At 38.9% G+C, this 18,066-nt stretch overlaps 1 protein-coding gene across 2 annotated transcripts in view; it reads right to left on the bottom strand.

The window, feature by feature from the left end:
• The window catches only part of MICAL-like (protein), a 568,521-nt gene that overhangs the window by 44,585 nt on the left and 505,870 nt on the right, over positions 1–18,066 (bottom strand). For both annotated transcript variants that reach the window (XM_070096758.1, XM_070096757.1), the window contains one exon: positions 15,037–15,394. In XM_070096758.1, the coding sequence (XP_069952859.1) occupies positions 15,037–15,394 (358 nt within the window). The remainder of the gene's footprint in view (positions 1–15,036; positions 15,395–18,066) is intronic.

Raw genomic sequence — 18,066 nt, 5'->3', positions numbered from 1 at the left:
GTTAGAGTATATATAGAGAAAAAGAGGTTAAGAGAGGAGTGAAGGAATGTAAAATGAGAAAAAATGAGAGTGGGCAAGATGCTATCAACAAATTTTGTATTAACCCTTTCAGGGTCTGTGCTGTAGATCTACGGCTTTATGTTTAGGGTCCAAACCGTAGATCTACGCCATGAGCTCAGCTCACTCTGATAAGCTGTGAGTAGTAAATTTGGGCCTAGATATGAGAGAGTACATCTATGTGGTATGTGTGTACCACATAAAACAAATCCTGCAGCACACAGTTCATAATGAGAGAAAAAAACTGAGACTGTAATTTTCGATTAAAACAGCGACTTTGTAGTATTTTTTTGTATGTTTTTTATAGTTGTATTTGCAATTTCTTGGTCTCGTTTGATAGAATGGAAGATATACTACAGAAATAGAGATGATTTTGATTGGTTGTAGTACTGGAAATGGCTTGAAACTGGGCTCAAAGTAGCAGAAATGTTAAAATTTTCCCGATGTTCAAGAGTAAACAAATGACCTCACAAGTCTAATACATGACAGCTGGCAGGTCTAATATACATTCACAAATGTGGTGATATTATTTATACAATTATTACAGTATTGTATAACAGTAAATCTTCTATTTTTTGGTTTGAATAAAAATTCATTATGTGAATAAAAAATCAAAATGGAATTCATTTGTAAAGCCTGAAAATGTAACTAATGAACAGAGGAAATGTTAGTTTAGCGCCAGGAATGCCTGCATTGTTTATTTTGGACCCTATTTTGAAATTGGAATATTTTGAACTTTGCATTAAATTGGTCAAATTACCAATTTCCAGTCACTTTATTTTGTTGTTGAAACAGTTGACTTGGCGATTTCTTGTGCTCAATTGATAGAATAGAATTAATACTAGTGAAATAGCTAAGAATTTGGTTGACTGGAATACTGTAATTGCCCTAAAATGGGAGTCAAAGTCGGCAAAACTGCCGATGAGTAAATATCGCTGACACATCAAAATTCGCGAGAGCATAATTTCGTCAATTTTCCATCAAATTTCGTGCTTTTCGTTTTATTACCTTCAGAAAAAGATTCTCTACCATTTCATAAGAAAAAATAACAAAATTATTTTTTGAAAATTCTTGGACCCTGGTGCACACTTTGAAATTTGGCCTCTGAACCCTGAAAGAGTTAAATAGTTATGTTTAACTGTGACCATAATTTTTAAAGGGGTGGACTGGTAAACCAGCAGAAGGCCTCAGTCAAATGCCAGAAGATGGTTGACACAAAATCACTACTATTACAGTATGCTCCTTGCTTAGTGATGAATTCGTTTACTGACTTGATCTCAGGAATGGAACTCCATCATTAAGTGAGGAGAGGATGTATAATGGTAGCGTGTTTGCATTAACCATTTTTTATATTATTTTAATGTCACCTTTACACCAATTATAACTTTTTAGTATATTTTTAAATGCTTACACAGTAGTGTACTGTAATGTACATCAGCTCTAATGTACATTACAGTGGATCCCAGGATTACAAAATTAATCCGTTCCAGAGAGAGTGACTTAACCCGAATCTGACTTTTCTGAATTAATTTTCCCCATAAGAAATGATGGAAATCCAATTAATCCGTTCCAGACACCCAAAAGTATTAAACAAAGTAATTTTTTTTTACATGAAATATACATTTCCCTACACAGAAAACAATGAGACATGCTGAGTAAAACACTAAAATGACACTTACCTTTATTGAAGACTTATTGATGATTGATGAGATGGGAGGAGGGAAGAGGATGGAGGTGTACTATTTTTTGGAAGGGGAATCTCCTTCCATAAAGACTTCAGGTACCAAGTTCTTTTCCGGGGTTACTTCCCTTCTTTGTTTTTTAATGCCACTTGGACCAGCTTGAGAGTCACTGGACCCCTGTTGCACAAAATATCTGTCCAGAGAGCTCTGTTTCTGGCATGTCTTTAAGATTTCCCTAAAATGGGACACAACATTGTCATTGTACATGTTGCCAACACGGCCTGCAACAGCTGTGTCAGGGTGACATTCATCCATAAATGTTTGCACCTCACTCCACTTTGAACAAATGTCCTTAATCTTTGAAGAATGCAACTTCCTCCATCTCTCTTCCTCATCCTCTCAAGCAAATTCATGAGCTGTGGTCTGTTGGTGTTGCACATGAAGCTCTTGCAGCTCTGTAGGGGTTAGATCTTCATTGTGGTCCTCTGCCAACTCTTCCACATCCTCCAGACTCGCATCCAACCCCATGAAATTCCCCAGTGCCACAGTAGATTCCACAACTGGCATAGGCTCCTCAGGGTCAGCCCCAAACCCTTCAAAATCCCTCTCTTGTACACATTCCAGCCACAATTTTCTATGAGCAGAGTTCAAAGTCCTGCAAGTCACTCCCTCCCAAGCCTTACGTATAAGGTTTATGCAACTGAGGATACTGAAGTGATCTTCCCAGAACTCTCTTAGGGTCAATTCAATGTCTGAGGTCACTTCAAAGCACTTTTGAAACACTGCTTTGGTGGGCAGTTTTTTGAAATTTGAAATGACCTGCTGGTCCATAGGCTGGAGGAGAGGAGTGGTATTAGGAGGCAAAAACTTCACTTCGATAAAACGAAACTCCAGCACCATTCACTCTTCCAAGGCCGGAGTTTGAGCAGGAGCATTGTCCATTACAAGGAGGCACTTGAGTTCAAATTTATTTTCCAGGAGGTATTTTTTCACACTGGGGCCAAACACATCATGGAACTAATCAAGGAAAATGTCCCTTGTGACACATGCCTTATTGTTTGCCCTCCACATCACACACAATCACCAGGTGTAAATGATAATGGGAGCCCTTTGATTGAACTTTGTATAGAAAGGGGTTTAGTTATAGGTAATACATATTTTAAGAAAAAGAGGATAAATAAGTATACACGATATGATGTAGGGCGAAATGACAGTAGTTTGTTGGATTATGTATTAGTAGATAAAAGACTGTTGAGTAGACTTCAGGATGTACATGTTTATCGAGGGGCCACAGATATATCAGATCACTTTCTAGTTGTAGCTACACTGAGAGTAAAAGGTAGATGGGATACAAGGAGAATAGAAGCATCAGGGAAGAGAGAGGTGAAGGTTTATAAACTAAAAGAGGAGGCAGTTAGGGTAAGATATAAACAGCTATTGGAGGATAGATGGGCTAATGAGAGCATAGACAATGGGGTCGAAGAGGAATGGGGTAGGTTTAAAAATGTAGTGTTAGAGTGTTCAGCAGAAGTTTGTGGTTACAGGAAAGTGGGTGCAGGAGGGAAGAGGAGCGATTGGTGGAATGATGATGTAAAGAGAGTAGTAAGGGAGAAAAAGTTAGCATATGAGAAGTTTTTACAAAGTAGAAGTGATGCAAGGAGGGAAGAGTATATGGAGAAAAAGAGAGAGGTTAAGAGAGTGGTGAAGCAATGTAAAAAGAGAGCAAATGAGAGAGTGGGTGAGCTGTTATCAACAAATTTTGTTGAAAATAAGAAAAAGTTTTGGAGTGAGATTAACAAGTTAAGGAAGCCTAGAGAACAAATGGATTTGTCAGTTAAAAATAGGAGAGGAGAGTTATTAAATGGAGAGTTAGAGGTATTGGGAAGATGGAGGGAATATTTTGAGGAATTGTTAAATGTTGATGAAGATAGGGAAGCTGTGATTTCGTGTATAGGGCAAGGAGGAATAACATCTTGTAGGAGTGAGGAAGAGCCAGTTGTGAGTGTGGGGGAAGTTCGTGAGGCAGTAGGTAAAATGAAAGGGGGTAAGGCAGCCGGGATTGATGGGATAAAGATAGAAATGTTAAAAGCAGGTGGGGATATAGTTTTGGAGTGGTTGGTGCAATTATTTAATAAATGTATGGAAGAGGGTAAGGTACCTAGGGATTGGCAGAGAGCATGCATAGTTCCTTTGTATAAAGGCAAAGGGGATAAAAGAGAGTGCAAAAATTATAGGGGGATAAGTCTGTTGAGTGTACCTGGTAAAGTGTATGGTAGAGTTATAATTGAAAGAATTAAGAGTAAGACGGAGAATAGGATAGCAGATGAACAAGGAGGCTTTAGGAAAGGTAGGGGGTGTGTGGACCAGGTGTTTACAGTGAAACATATAAGTGAACAGTATTTAGATAAGGCTAAAGAGGTCTTTGTGGCATTTATGGATTTGGAAAAGGCGTATGACAGGGTGGATAGGGGGGCAATGTGGCAGATGTTGCAAGTGTATGGTGTAGGAGGTAGGTTACTGAAAGCAGTGAAGAGTTTTTACGAGGATAGTGAGGCTCAAGTTAGAGTATGTAGAAAAGAGGGAAATTTTTTCCCAGTAAAAGTAGGCCTTAGACAAGGATGTGTGATGTCACCGTGGTTGTTTAATATATTTATAGATGGGGTTGTAAGAGAAGTAAATGCGAGGGTCTTGGCAAGAGGCGTGGAGTTAAAAGATAAAGAATCACACACAGGGTGGGAGTTGTCACAGCTGCTCTTTGCTGATGACACTGTGCTCTTGGGAGATTCTGAAGAGAAGCTGCAGAGATTGGTGGATGAATTTGGTAGGGTGTGCAAAAGAAGAAAATTAAAGGTGAATACAGGAAAGAGTAAGGTTATGAGGATAACAAAAAGATTAGGTGATGAAAGATTGAATATCAGATTGGAGGGAGAGAGTATGGAGGAGGTGAACGTATTCAGATATTTGGGAGTGGACGTGTCAGCGGATGGGTCTATGAAAGATGAGGTGAATCATAGAATTGATGAGGGAAAAAGAGTGAGTGGTGCACTTAGGAGTCTGTGGAGACAGAGAACTTTGTCCTTGGAGGCAAAGAGGGGAATGTATGAGAGTATAGTTTTACCAACGCTCTTATATGGGTGTGAAGCATGGGTGATGAATGTTGCAGCGAGGAGAAGGCTGGAGGCAGTGGAGATGTCATGTCTGAGGGCAATGTGTGGTGTGAATATAATGCAGAGAATTCGTAGTTTGGAAGTTAGGAGGAGGTGCGGGATTACCAAAACTGTTGTCCAGAGGGCTGAGGAAGGGTTGTTGAGGTGGTTCGGACATGTAGAGAGAATGGAGCGAAACAGAATAACTTCAAGAGTGTATCAGTCTGTAGTGGAAGGAAGGCGGGGTAGGGGTCGGCCTAGGAAGGGTTGGAGGGAGGGGGTAAAGGAGGTTTTGTGTGCGAGGGGCTTGGACTTCCAGCAGGCATGCGTGAGCGTGTTTGATAGGAGTGAATGGAGACAAATGGTTTTTAATACTTGACGTGCTGTTGGAGTGTGAGCAAAGTAACATTTATGAAGGGATTCAGGGAAACCGGCAGGCCGGACTTGAGTCCTGGAGATGGGAAGTACAGTGCCTGCACTCTGAAGGAGGGGTGTTAATGTTGCAGTTTAAAAACTGTAGTGTAAAGCACCCTTCTGGCAAGACAGTGATGGAGTGAATGATGGTGAAAGTTTTTCTTTTTCGGGCCACCCTGCCTTGGTGGGAATCGGCCAGTGTGATAATAATAATAATAATCACACACAATTTACTCTTGACGACACTGTTTTTCTTGAGCACACTGGGATTTTCAGAGTGATACACCAGTAAAGGCTTCACTTTTAAATCCCCACTAGCATTACTACAAAACATGAGAGTTAGCCTGTCTTTCATAGGCTTGTGTCCTGGGAGTGCCTTTTCCTCCTGAGTGATGTAGGTCCTCTTTGGCATATTCTTCCAAAACAGGCCTGCTTTGTCACAATTGAATACTTGTTGGGGTTTTAATTTTTCAGCCTCTACATACCCCTTGAAGTCCTGAACATATTTTTCAGCTGTTTTTTTGTCAGAACTGGAAGCCTCACCATGCCTTATCACACTGTGTATGCCACTACAATTCTTAAATATCTCAAACCACCCTTTGCTGGCCTTAAATTCACCAATATGAGCACTAGTTCTAGGCATTTTCTTCATGAGATGATCATGCAGCTGCCTTGCCTTTGCACATATAATTGACTGCATAACACTATCTTTTGATAATTGTTTCTCATTGATCCACACCACCAACAAAGTCTCCACATCTTCGATTATATGCGATCTCTGTTTTGTAAGCAAATTAGCACCTTTTGCAACAACAGCTTCCTTGATTGCCTTTTTCTTGGCCAAAATAGTAGCAATGGTTGTATGGGGTTTGTTACACAACCTCGCCAGTTCAGAGACATGCACTCCATTTTCGTATTTTGCGATGATCTCTTTCTTGAATTCTATAGTGTTTCTCACCATGAGGCCTATGGAATAATACAAAATGTATTGCATGAACATATTCGATCGTCCTCACTGGCTGTACATGGAGTATCCAGGCTGCTCAGGCTGCACGGACACGTTCAGGACGAATGACTTATACAGAGTTTCATGTTGTTTACCAAGCCAATATTTTGATGCAAAAACATTACTTAATCCGATTATTACTTAATCCGATTATTACTTAATCTGATCATTACTTAATCCAATGACGTCTTAATCCGGGGGTCCACTGTATCTAGGTAGGCATACTAGTCAGATTGCCCGTCGTAAGTCCGAGTCATCGATAAACGAATATGTTGCTAAATAAGGAGAGACTGTATTAGCATAACACTGTAAAGCAAAGCACTGTAAAGCAGGGCCTGCATGTAATATTCTGAATCTAATAATGGTTTACAGATAGCTTATTTATCCTTTTTGGTGTCAGTCCTGTTGCATCACAGTTTTGAAGCCAGTGTTGGTCCCGTAGTATGACACCATGAGCTCAGCTCACTCATAAAAGCTGTGAGTGGCAAATACAGGCCTAGATATGAGAGAATGGGTCTATGTGGTAAATGTGCACCATATAAAAAAATCCTGCAGCACACGCAGTGCATGAGAAGACTTGTCTGTGTGCTCTATGTGAATCTGAACCAAGATGTCCTCTCTTGAGCAACTCTAACAGCAACTAAAAGAGAAGCTTAGGGTTGCTAAGCTCGAGATTTGGCGATTGATGGAGGAAAACAAGAGGATTCATAGTAATCCTCCTGTTGCGAGTTCTCAGGTCAAGAGGGGAACCTGGTCAGTGGCCGGGCAACATGGAACGAAGCTGAAAATCAAGAAGACTGTTGGAGTGGCAAAAACAATGAAGAACCAGAAGACTACTGTGGAAACTTCCAACCCATTTTTGGTGCTACCTGATGAATGTGGGTTGTCTACTGGGAACGTCACAACGAACACCAAGGAAGCATTGGTGGACGAGAGTCGACATTCCTTGAAACCCCAACAAAGACCATCGAGAAAGTCACGACAAACTCTGCCAGTGAAAGTTAGAACACTGCTTTAGTTGGGGACAGTCAGGTTAAGTTTATGGATAGGGCTTTTTGTCTTAGGGACAGGAAGAGGAGGCAGAGGGTATCTTTTCCTGGGGCTGGGAATGGGATACTGTTAGCCATCTAGACAATATCATGAAAGGTAATTGGAGCATTCCTATTATCTGCCTCAGTGCGGGAGGCAACGATGTTGGCAGATGTAGTAATGAAGACCTGATTAGCAGGTATAGGACAGCAATATAAATAATTAGGAAGAAGGGTGGGAATCCTTTGATATGTGGCATTTTGCCAAGGAGAGGAGTTGGAAATGAATGGCAGTCCAGGGCAATTGGTGTCAATTGCTGGCTGGACAAACACTGTAAGGAAACTTCAGAAACATTCATAGACAACTGGGACCTCTTCTATGGTAGAAATGACATGTATGCCAGGGATGGGGTTTATTTACCTAGGTTTGGGGTGGGAGCACTAGCCAATGCAGTGAAGGGAGCTCTTAGGTCTTTAAACTAGAAATAGATAGTGGTATGAGTTTTTGTGGAAAATCAGTGAATTCTCAGTGTAGCCATAGCGAGAGTTTTAGGGAAACCAGTAATGTGTAAAATGAGGTAGACTTCTTGGTGAATATTGGAAACCCAGTGGTACTAGGTGACAAGGACAGTAATAGGTATAGTAGAGGAACAGAAATCAGCAGGATGAGAAAAGAGAAGGGAGGTCTTTTAAACATATTTTATACTAATACACGTAGTGCAAGAAATAAGATGGCCAAATTGAGATCAATTGCAAGTGCGGGTAACATTGATGCTTTTGCTCTAACCGAGACATGGTTTAATATAAAAAATAGGGACATGCCTGCTGAATGTCACACTCAGGATTTTAAATTGTTTCAAGTAGATAGAAGTATTGGGAAGAGGGTGGGGTGGCACTGTATGTCCGCGATCGTTTAAATTGTTGCATAAAAATGGGTATAAAGTCTGAAATAACACAGAGTGTCTGTCTGGATAGAATTTTCAGAGGGGTATGAAAAACTGATTTTAGGCGTGATATACCGTCCCCTAAACTTAGATAGGGACCAAGGGAGACTACTTTGGGAGGAAATTGTTAAGGACACAAGGCATGATAATGCAGTAATTCTAGGGGACTGGGAATTTAGAATCTAGCAACTTTTTAGAAGTAGTTCAGGATTGTTTTTTGAAGTAATTTGTTACAGAACCTACAAGGGAAAATAACCTGCTTGATTTGGTTCTGGCAAACAAGGAAACCTTTGTTAATAATTTAGAAACTGCAGAGGAACTCAGAGCAAGCGACCACAAATCAATTACCTTTAGCATTGAGTGTTTGTATGATAGTAGGAACAACTCAGTAACGGTCCAAGATTTTCCCTTAGCAGATGACAATGGGCTTAGAGAACACTAATCATCTGTTGACTGGGGTAACGAAGAGAGCAATCAATATGACAGCTTTCTAAACACTACACAAATAACCCGCACATAGAAGAGAGGAGCTTACGATGACGTTTCGGTCCGACATGGACCATTTACAAAGTCACACTAACCCCTTTCCTCTTTCCTTTTTTGTCTTCCCTTCCCCCCACCTCTGTGCACTTGCTCTCCCTCTGTGGGCACCTAGCTCCCTTGCAGTGCTCCCCTTTCTTTGTATTTGATTGGCTCCTCCCAGTAATTAATTTTTATAGTGGACATGAAGAATATAAATTATGTAACATCACAGTCACTAGTGAAATATTTATGAAACAAGTAGACCGAGTGAAACAAAATAAATCACCGGGTCCTGATGAGCTTTTTTCAAGGGTTCTTAAGGAATGCAAAATAGAACTTTGTGAACCATTAACTAATATTTTTAATTTATCTCTTCAAACAGGTGTAGTGTCTGATATGTGAAAGATGTCTAATGTAATTAATATTTTTAAAGCAGGGGACAAGTCGTTACCATCAAATTACCGCCCAATAAGCCTGACCTCAATTGTAGGCAAATTATTAGAGCTAATTATGGCTGATATTATAAGTAGCCATCTCGAAAAGCATAATTTGATTAATGATACTCAGCATGGATTCCAAAGGGTCGTTCCTCTCTAGCTAATTTATTAACCTTCTTTAGTAAAGTTTTTGAGGCTGTTGATCATGATAAGGAATGTGATATTATTTATTTAGATTTTAGTAAGGCTTTTGATAGAGTACCACACCAGAGCCTGTTAAAAAAAAGTGGCAGCTCATGGCATTGGGGAAAAAGTGTTCTCATGGATCAAGTCATGGCTCACAAATAGGAAGCAGTGTGTGTGCATAAACGGGATTAAATCCGAGTGGGGATCCGTAACAAGTGATGTTCCACAGGGATCAGTCTTAGGCCAGTTGTTGTTTATAATATACATCAATGACCTTGATGAGTGATATGAGCCAATTCGCAGATGACATGAGGATAGGTAGGATAACTGATTCAAACGTAGATGTCAAGGAACTTCAGGAGGATTTAGACAAACTCAATTCCTGGTCGGAAAAGTGGCAAATTCAGTTCAATGTAGATAAATGCAAGGTTCTGAAACTTGAGTGTCCATAACCCTAGCACTTATAGGTAAAATAACGTAGAACTTAGCCATACAGATTGCAACAAGGACTTGGGGGTTATGGTAAGCAGCAGTCTTAAACCAAGACAGCAGTGTCTAAGCATACGTAATAAGGCATACAGATTACTGGGATTTATATCAAGAAGTGTAAGCAACTGAAGTCCAGTGGTTATATTACAGCTGTATAAATCATTAGTAAGGCCTCACCTAGACTACACAGCTCAGTTCTGGTCTCCATATTACAGAATGGATATAAATTCATTAGAAAACGTTCGGCATAGAATGACTAAATTGATACATAGCATTAAAAATCTTCTGTATCAAGAAAGATTGAAGACCTTAAGCTACACACACTTGTAAGGCGAAGAATGAGGGGAGACATGATCAAAGTGTATAAGTGGAAGATGGGTATTAACAAAGGGGATATAAATAAGGTCTTGAGGATATCTCTCCAAGAGAGAACCCACAATAATGGATTCAAATTAGATAAGCTTAGATTTAGAGGATATACAAAAGTATAGGAAAGTACTGGTTTGGTAATAGGGTAGTTGATGAGTTGATTGGTCTACCTGGTAGGGTTATCAAAGTTAAAACCTTGGGTAGTTTCAAATTTAGGTTGGAGAAATACATGGGTGAGAGGGGTTTGATTTGAGTGGGACTTGCACATGAATAAATTGAATTATCAAAGCTTATTTCTTGGCTAGCATTGAAAATTGAGTTGGGCAAATATTTTGTTAGTAGGATGGACTGTGAAGGACCTGCCTAGTATGGGCCAACAGGCCTGCTGCAGCATTCCTCCTTTCTTATGTTCTTTTATGTTCTTATGTAATGAGAAAAAAAAATGACCGTGTTTTTAGTTTAACCCGTAAACGGTCCAAAGGTATATACAGTGGTCCCTCGCTTTTTGTAGTTCTCGGCAATCATAAATTTTGCCAATCATAGGGGTATTTTCGTATAAACATGGACTCACTTTTCATAGGTTGACTTGCGAATAGTAGTTCGTCCGGGACACGTACGCACGGTGCGAGCCGGGGCGGCCTCCCTACCCAGCCAGTCTGGCATTGTTTACCAGTGAGTGAAGGTCCCCTCAAGTGCTCCTACGAAATATTTCATAATATTCCACTCATTTTAGTGCTTGCAAGTACTAAATAAGCTACCATGGCTCCAAAGAAAGCTCCTAGTGCCAAGCCTGTGGTAAAGAAGGTGAGAAGTATGTACAGTGACACAGTCTTGGGCCATTTTAGGGAAGTGTTAGAGACGCCAGAAACAGAGCTCTCTCCACAGTTACTTTGTGAGACAAGACTAGAGTGACTCTCAAGGTGGTCCTAGTGGCATTAAGAAACAGAGAAGAGAAGCAACCCCAGAGAAGCAATTGGTACCTGAGGTGTTGCTGGAAGGGGATTCCCCTTCCAAACTGTAAACAATCCAATCTCTCTCCTCCTCCAGTCTCCCATACACTAAGAAGAATCTCCAATAAAGGTAAGTGTTATGCTGTTAATGTTTCATTCATCATTTCCCATTGTATTGTTTATGTACTACATGTATATTTCATGTAAAAAATTTTTTTGTTTTAATACTTCTGGGTGTCAGGAACGGATTAATTGTATTTACATTATTTCTTATGGGGAAAATTGATTCGCAAATCGTAAATTTCATTTATAGTAGCTCCTCCAGGAACGGATTAATTACGAAAAACGAGGGACCACTGTATAAGTTCTTACCGCTAGCGCCCCAAATGTAAATATATGTTTTATCTTTCCTGCTTCCAAATTTGGCACGATTGGTCTGAGATGCCTGGTCAGCATAGAATGGGTCTTAACACTCAGTGTGCACCATATTAAAAAAAATCTGGGACCAATTAGTACCTTGTGGGAGCGCCAGTTATATTGAGCGCCAGCTAGAGCAAACAGCGGGGCAAACACCAAGGATTCATGGATGTAATGTCATATTAACACTTCCCTTTTAAGAAGTGATGCTAACCCCAAGTTTAGGGTCTGTCTATCTGTCTCTGTCTATTTCTGTCTGTCTCTGTCTATCTATCTCTGTCTCACAGGTACACACAATTATACATAGTGTAAATTACCTAGGATAACCTAAAAAATCTGAAGTGCTATACTGTGCTTGTATATGTAATGCATAAGAATACCTGTTGGTTCACAGTGGCTCTCTCTGAGACAGACAGAGAGAGAAGCAGACAGACACACAGAATAATCAGAGATACGAGCTCATCAAATGTCGTTCCTTATCTCTGCATCTTAGCTGGCGCCCATCAAATGTCATAGCTTATCTCCTCTTATCTCTGCACTGTCTCATCTTATTCTGCACCCTCGCTGGCGCCCATCCAATGTCATCTCATATCTGATCTTATCACTGCCCTCCCGGATGCTTGTCACTGAACACTTGTCTTACACATTGCTTCAAGGGAATTTCTTCCTTCTTCCTTCCTCCTCCTCCTTCCTTCTTCTTCTTTACTCCCATGTATCCAAAACATTGCTGGGACCTATAAATACTTTGTATATATTCCTAGACAACAGTAAATGACCAAGGCAGGTGTAAATGTCCACCTGTCAATATGTTAGTGACAACTTGAGTACAATTTCAGTACCTAATATTAGGGTCAGAACAAAGACTGGTTATGAAATGTCAAGAACTACAATAAATTGTAATTATCAGAAGATAAAAATTATATAAAATAATATAAAAATGAGAAAAAATGGTATATCGGCAAGACTTCTGCAAGCAGCAGGACTCTGTTGCCATCAGGTGAGCATTAAGTGCCAACTTTGCAGCCTCATCTCCGTAGGTACTGACCCTAATTTTTTTTATTTTAATATAACACTTAGAAAAATGTGCTCTTTATTTTCATTAAAAAATGATTTTTATATTTTTCAAAATATTCAGGGCACTGAGGTAGTGAACATATATATACGTTTGGACAAATTGCGAGTTAAAACAGAAACTTTGCGGTGTACTTTCATATGGGTTTTATGGCTGTATTCTCGGTTTCTTGATCTCATTTGATAGAATGGAAGATATATTACATAAGTAAAGATGGTTTTGATTAGTTTCAGGAATGAAAGTAGCTTGAAATTGAGCTCATAATAATGGAAACGATTGATTTTTGCTGATATTCCAGAGTACACAAATGACGTACGTCACTTGTGCAATATGTGTCCAACTGACTTGTCTAATATGCATTTAGGAATGCACTGACATTATTTATACAATTACAGTGGACCCCCGGTTAACGATTTTAATCCGTGCAAGAGGGCTCATCGTTATGCGAAATAATCGTTATGCGAATGAATTTTCCCCATAAGAAATAATGGAAATCAAATTAATCCGTGCAAGACGCCCAAAAGTATGAAAAAAATTTTTTTTTACCACATGAAATGTTAATTTTAATACACACAAACTGAAAAAGGCATGCACAATTAAATGACACTTACTTTTATTGAAGATCTGGTGATGATTGATGGGATGGGAGGAGGGGAGAGCATTATCTTCTTACTGTTTAGAAGGGGAATCCCCTTCCATTACGACTTGAGGTAGCAAGTCCTTTTCCGGGGTTACTTCCCTTCTTCTTTTAATGCCACTAGGACCAGCTTGAGAGTCACTGGACCTCTGTCGCACAACAAATCTGTCCATAGAGCTCTGTACCTCCCGTTCCTTTACGATTTGTCTAAAATGGGCCACAACATTGTCATTGAAATAGTCACCAGCACGGCTTGCAACAGCTGTGTCAGGGTGATTTTCATCTATAAAGGTTTGCAGTTCAACCCACTGTGCACACATTTCCTTAATCTTTGAAGTAGGCACAATGGATTCCACAACTGGCATAGGCTTCTCAGGGTTAGCCCCAAACCCTTCAAAATCTTTCTTAATTTCCATACTAATTCTCACCCTTTTTACCACAGGGTTGGCACTAGAAGCTTTCTTGGGGCCCATGGTCACTTATTTTCCAGAAACAGCACCGAAAACACTGTAATAATACGAAATATTCCGAGTGTATGCTTGGATGTTACCGCGGAGGCTGGCTGGTAAACAATGGGACGGCCGGCACATGTGAGGCTGGCTGAGGGCACATTGGACGCGTCTCGGACGAAAATCGGTAAGCGTGTTTTTAATCGGTATGCGCGGCAAAAATTTTGCGATAAAAGTAATCGGTATGCGGAAAAATCGCTATGTGATGCCATCGTTATGCGGGGGTCCACTGTATTATAATAGTCGGACTTGAGTCCTGGAAATGGGAAGTACAATGCCTGCACTTTAAAGGAGGGGTTTGGGATATTGGCAGTTTGGAGGGATATGTTGTGTATCTTTATACGTATATGCTTCTAAACTGTTGTATTCTGAGCACCTCTGCAAAAGCAGTGATAATGTGTGAGTGTGGTGAAAGTGTTGAATGATGATGAAAGTATTTTCTTTTTGGGGATTTTCTTTCTTTTTTTTTGGGTCACCCTGCCTCGGTGGGAGACGGCCGACTTGTTGAAAAAAAAGAAAAAAATTACAATAATGTAGTAGATTTGCATAACAATAAATCTTCTATTTTTTGTGTGAATAAATATTCAAAATGAAAAAGAAGTGTAATATAAGAGGGGCCTGGAGATGTGACTAAGGAAGAGAGGAAATGTTTACTTGGTGCCAGGAATGTTTACATTGTTTATTCTAGACCCTATTTTCAAACTGGCAATTGTTGAATTTTGTATGAAATTGGCCAAATTGCAGAGTTCTGATCACTTTATTGGATAGTTCAAATTGGTAAATGGATAATTTCTTGTACTCAATTAAAAGAATAGAAGGAATGTTAGCAAAATAGCTATGAGTTTGGTGGACTGAAACAATGGAATTGGCCATAAATAGAGTGCAAAGTATGCAAAATCGCTGAGACAGCTAACTTTGCAAGAGTATAATTTCATAAATTTCATTACCTTTGGAAAAAAGATTCTCTATCATTTCATAAAATAATTTTTTTTTAAATTCTTCGACCCTGAGAGCAAGTATGAGAGCAGGAGTCTCAACACTGAAAGGGTTAAGAGAGTTGACAAGTTCAGATCCTAACCTTAAAATATTTTTACATGTGAGTGAATAACAGGAGCTGACTACTGGATAAAGAAGAGTGTATTAACATTAATTACAAAGCTCTCTTACTTACAGATACATGAGCTCAGTCTGACGTCGGAATAACTCATTTTTCTCATTGACGAGTTCAAACAGCTGCATTATCATATCTTCGACTTCTATGCTGTTTGGACCACTACTAACAGAGGCATCCTCTACAGGGTTGTTTGGTGCATTCTCCGTGCGGTTACGAATGGATGTCTCGAGCAGAACACCTTGTCTCTCAAGTTCTGTCTGCTTGATCTCAATATCCTGAAGCTCCTGTTGAATTATGCGCATTGGTAACTTCTTCAGAGCTCTCTTCTGTGGCACTGGTCGAGGAGGCGCTGGACCCTTCTTGCGTTGCCACTCGCCTGCCTCACTCTTACTCAAAGATGGACACCTAAAGATGCCTGTTAATAACCAATTTCTTTGGTAAAATTATGAATCAACAAATTGTGCTTTACTTATAATTAAACTTTAATTAGAAAGAAAATACAGTGGAACCTCGGTTTTCATATGCCCTAGTCTGTATGTAAAACTAATGTTATTTTCTATAAAATGTATTTTTTGTTAATATTTTCCATAAGAAATAATGTAAATCTAATTAATCCATTCCAGACACCCAAAAATACTAACAAAAAATGGATTTTATAGAGAATAACTATAATTTTACATACAGACTAGGGCATACGAAAACTGAGGCAAGTGTATAATAAATGTTAAGTAGAAGTGTATTAAGAGCTGCCTTCATTATGAAACCTAACACATCAATTTGAAACACAAAAAATGTTAAATAAAGCAAACTCTTATAAAGTAACACCAAAGAGTGATTTCATGTAAAAGTGACTTAAAAGTGCATACAAAAATATATAGCATGAAGTAAGTTTGATAAAATGTGCCATATGTCTAAAAACAATTTAAGTAATGTGCAAAATTTAGGAAGGTACTTTGCAGAGATTTTTACAGTGTGGTCATAAAGCAATGAGTGGTGTGCCCTAGCCTCCAACTGTTCATCCTAAGTAAAAGTAAGTCATGGCCACTAGAAAGCATTTATTTTACCTAATTAATATTATCCAAAATATATATGTAGCTTAAGAATGTTTCATTTATACAAAATACCTGCATGAAAAGTTTGGAGAAAATATATTAAATCAAGAATTTACAAAAGTCCATTATCACACATTATCATAATTACATATTCTCAGCTGTGGTATGTACTACAGCTGAATTGTTACAACAGTTGTTGGTGACTGATAATAAAAAGTAAACAAGTATTTGAATGAGATAATTGTAGCAGAGTTACACAGTCATATGAATTTATTGAGATGAACCCAGTTCATCAGCTGACTACAAGAACACATCACATTTCCTAGCTAATTTGGCTAATAAAATAAAGGAAGATGCATGGGCAAGTATCCTGCCATCTGCTGCCACTGTTATATTGTATTTATTCTTCCAGTGAAAACATTTAGCTTACACCTTCATGCATATAAAATAAAAATTAAACAGAAAATTCAGATACAGTATGCAGTAGACCTCAAACAGACTGCATTTAAACAGCACATGTTTGTGAAAAGAAGGTTGAGAAATTCAGCATAAAACTTGAATAGAATGCTTGGAGAAAATCTGATTGTTGACTCTAGCTCAATAAAATGTATGCTGCAGCAGCCCTTTTAACTTCCACAGATGAGAGATACACAACCAAAAAAGAAAAGCAAAAAGGGGTTATGAGGCTCAAGTCACAAGGGATTAGAAGACTAACCCAAAAGGGTTCTTTCAGGTATACAGATGTAAGATTAGGGAAAAGATAGGCCCACTTAAGAGTAACTCAGGTCAGATCACTGACAGTGATAAGGAAATGTGTGAACCTTTCAACTCTTACTTCCTCTCAGTTTTAACTCAGGAAGATACTACCGAAATTCCAGAAGTAATAAATTATGTAGAACATGATGATGATAAACTATGCATGATTGCTGTAACTAGTGACATGGTCCTCAGACAAACAGAGAAATTAAAGCCTAACAAATCCCCAGGCCCTAATAAACTGTTTGCAAGAGTTTTGTGGAGAATACTGTATATTCTCCAAAAATACAGTGTATTTTGTATGTAAATTAGTGTAATATATTGTAGGTAATAAAAATTAATTTGTAAATAAATAAAGAACCAGTGATGGGTGAGCATTGCTGGGGAAGAGACGCCATTGTTTTGAACGGGGCAGAAGGCACGCGAGTGAAATGTGCATAATTTTCGTCGCTTTAGGGGTTACATTGGGCTTAAAACCTCTCAAATAGGAGCCAAAATTGTTGGAATTGCAGTCCTGCATAACGTGAGCATTAAGCAGATGGACAGGACAGCTTCGGAACCCCAGCTAAGCCATGTCTATTTCGTGTTGAAATTCTGGCCAGTATTTTCTTCATAATTTAGGCAAGGGGGTTTGTACGACAGACTGTAATCTCCAGACTAATTGGGGAGTCTTATTATTATAAATTCTCCTTCAATGTATATGTATTCACATTTTAAATTGAATATACAGTCCACATATTTATATTAATGTTTTTACCAGAATTCCTGGTGATGTATATTTCATTTGAAATTAATATAGGTCCAGAGTGACTTGTGGAGAGATAGATTATCGTAGGTATCAAAGGAGGACATTTTTTGCGACCTAGGTGTCCTAAAATTCCTACTTGTCTCTGTAACCTTGATAAAGAATAATTATCTTTGTTACCATTTACTGGTATGTATCTTATGAGTTACATCCAGGTAAATTTAATTTTCCACAGGTTTTAAAGGAATGTAAAGAGGAACTTACTATACCTTTGGCTAATCTTTTCAATATATCACTACAAACTGGCATAGTGCCAGACAAGTGGGAAATGTCAAATTACAAGGCAGGTGACAGGTCCTTAGCTTTGAACTATAGACCAATAAGCGTTACCTACAAAGTGGGAAAATTTATGGAATCGATAATTGCCGAGGCAATTCGTAGCCATCCAGAAAGGCATGAACTGATTAACCCTTTCAGGGTTGAGAGGCCTTCTCCTAAACTTGTTCTCAGGGTCGAAAATTTTTCAGAAAACAA

This window comes from Cherax quadricarinatus, chromosome 54, assembly GCF_038502225.1.
Source record: "Cherax quadricarinatus isolate ZL_2023a chromosome 54, ASM3850222v1, whole genome shotgun sequence".
Classification (NCBI taxonomy): domain Eukaryota; kingdom Metazoa; phylum Arthropoda; class Malacostraca; order Decapoda; family Parastacidae; genus Cherax; species Cherax quadricarinatus.
The sequence above is the reverse complement of the archived record's forward strand: the minus strand, read 5'-3'. Positions and strand labels throughout refer to the sequence as shown.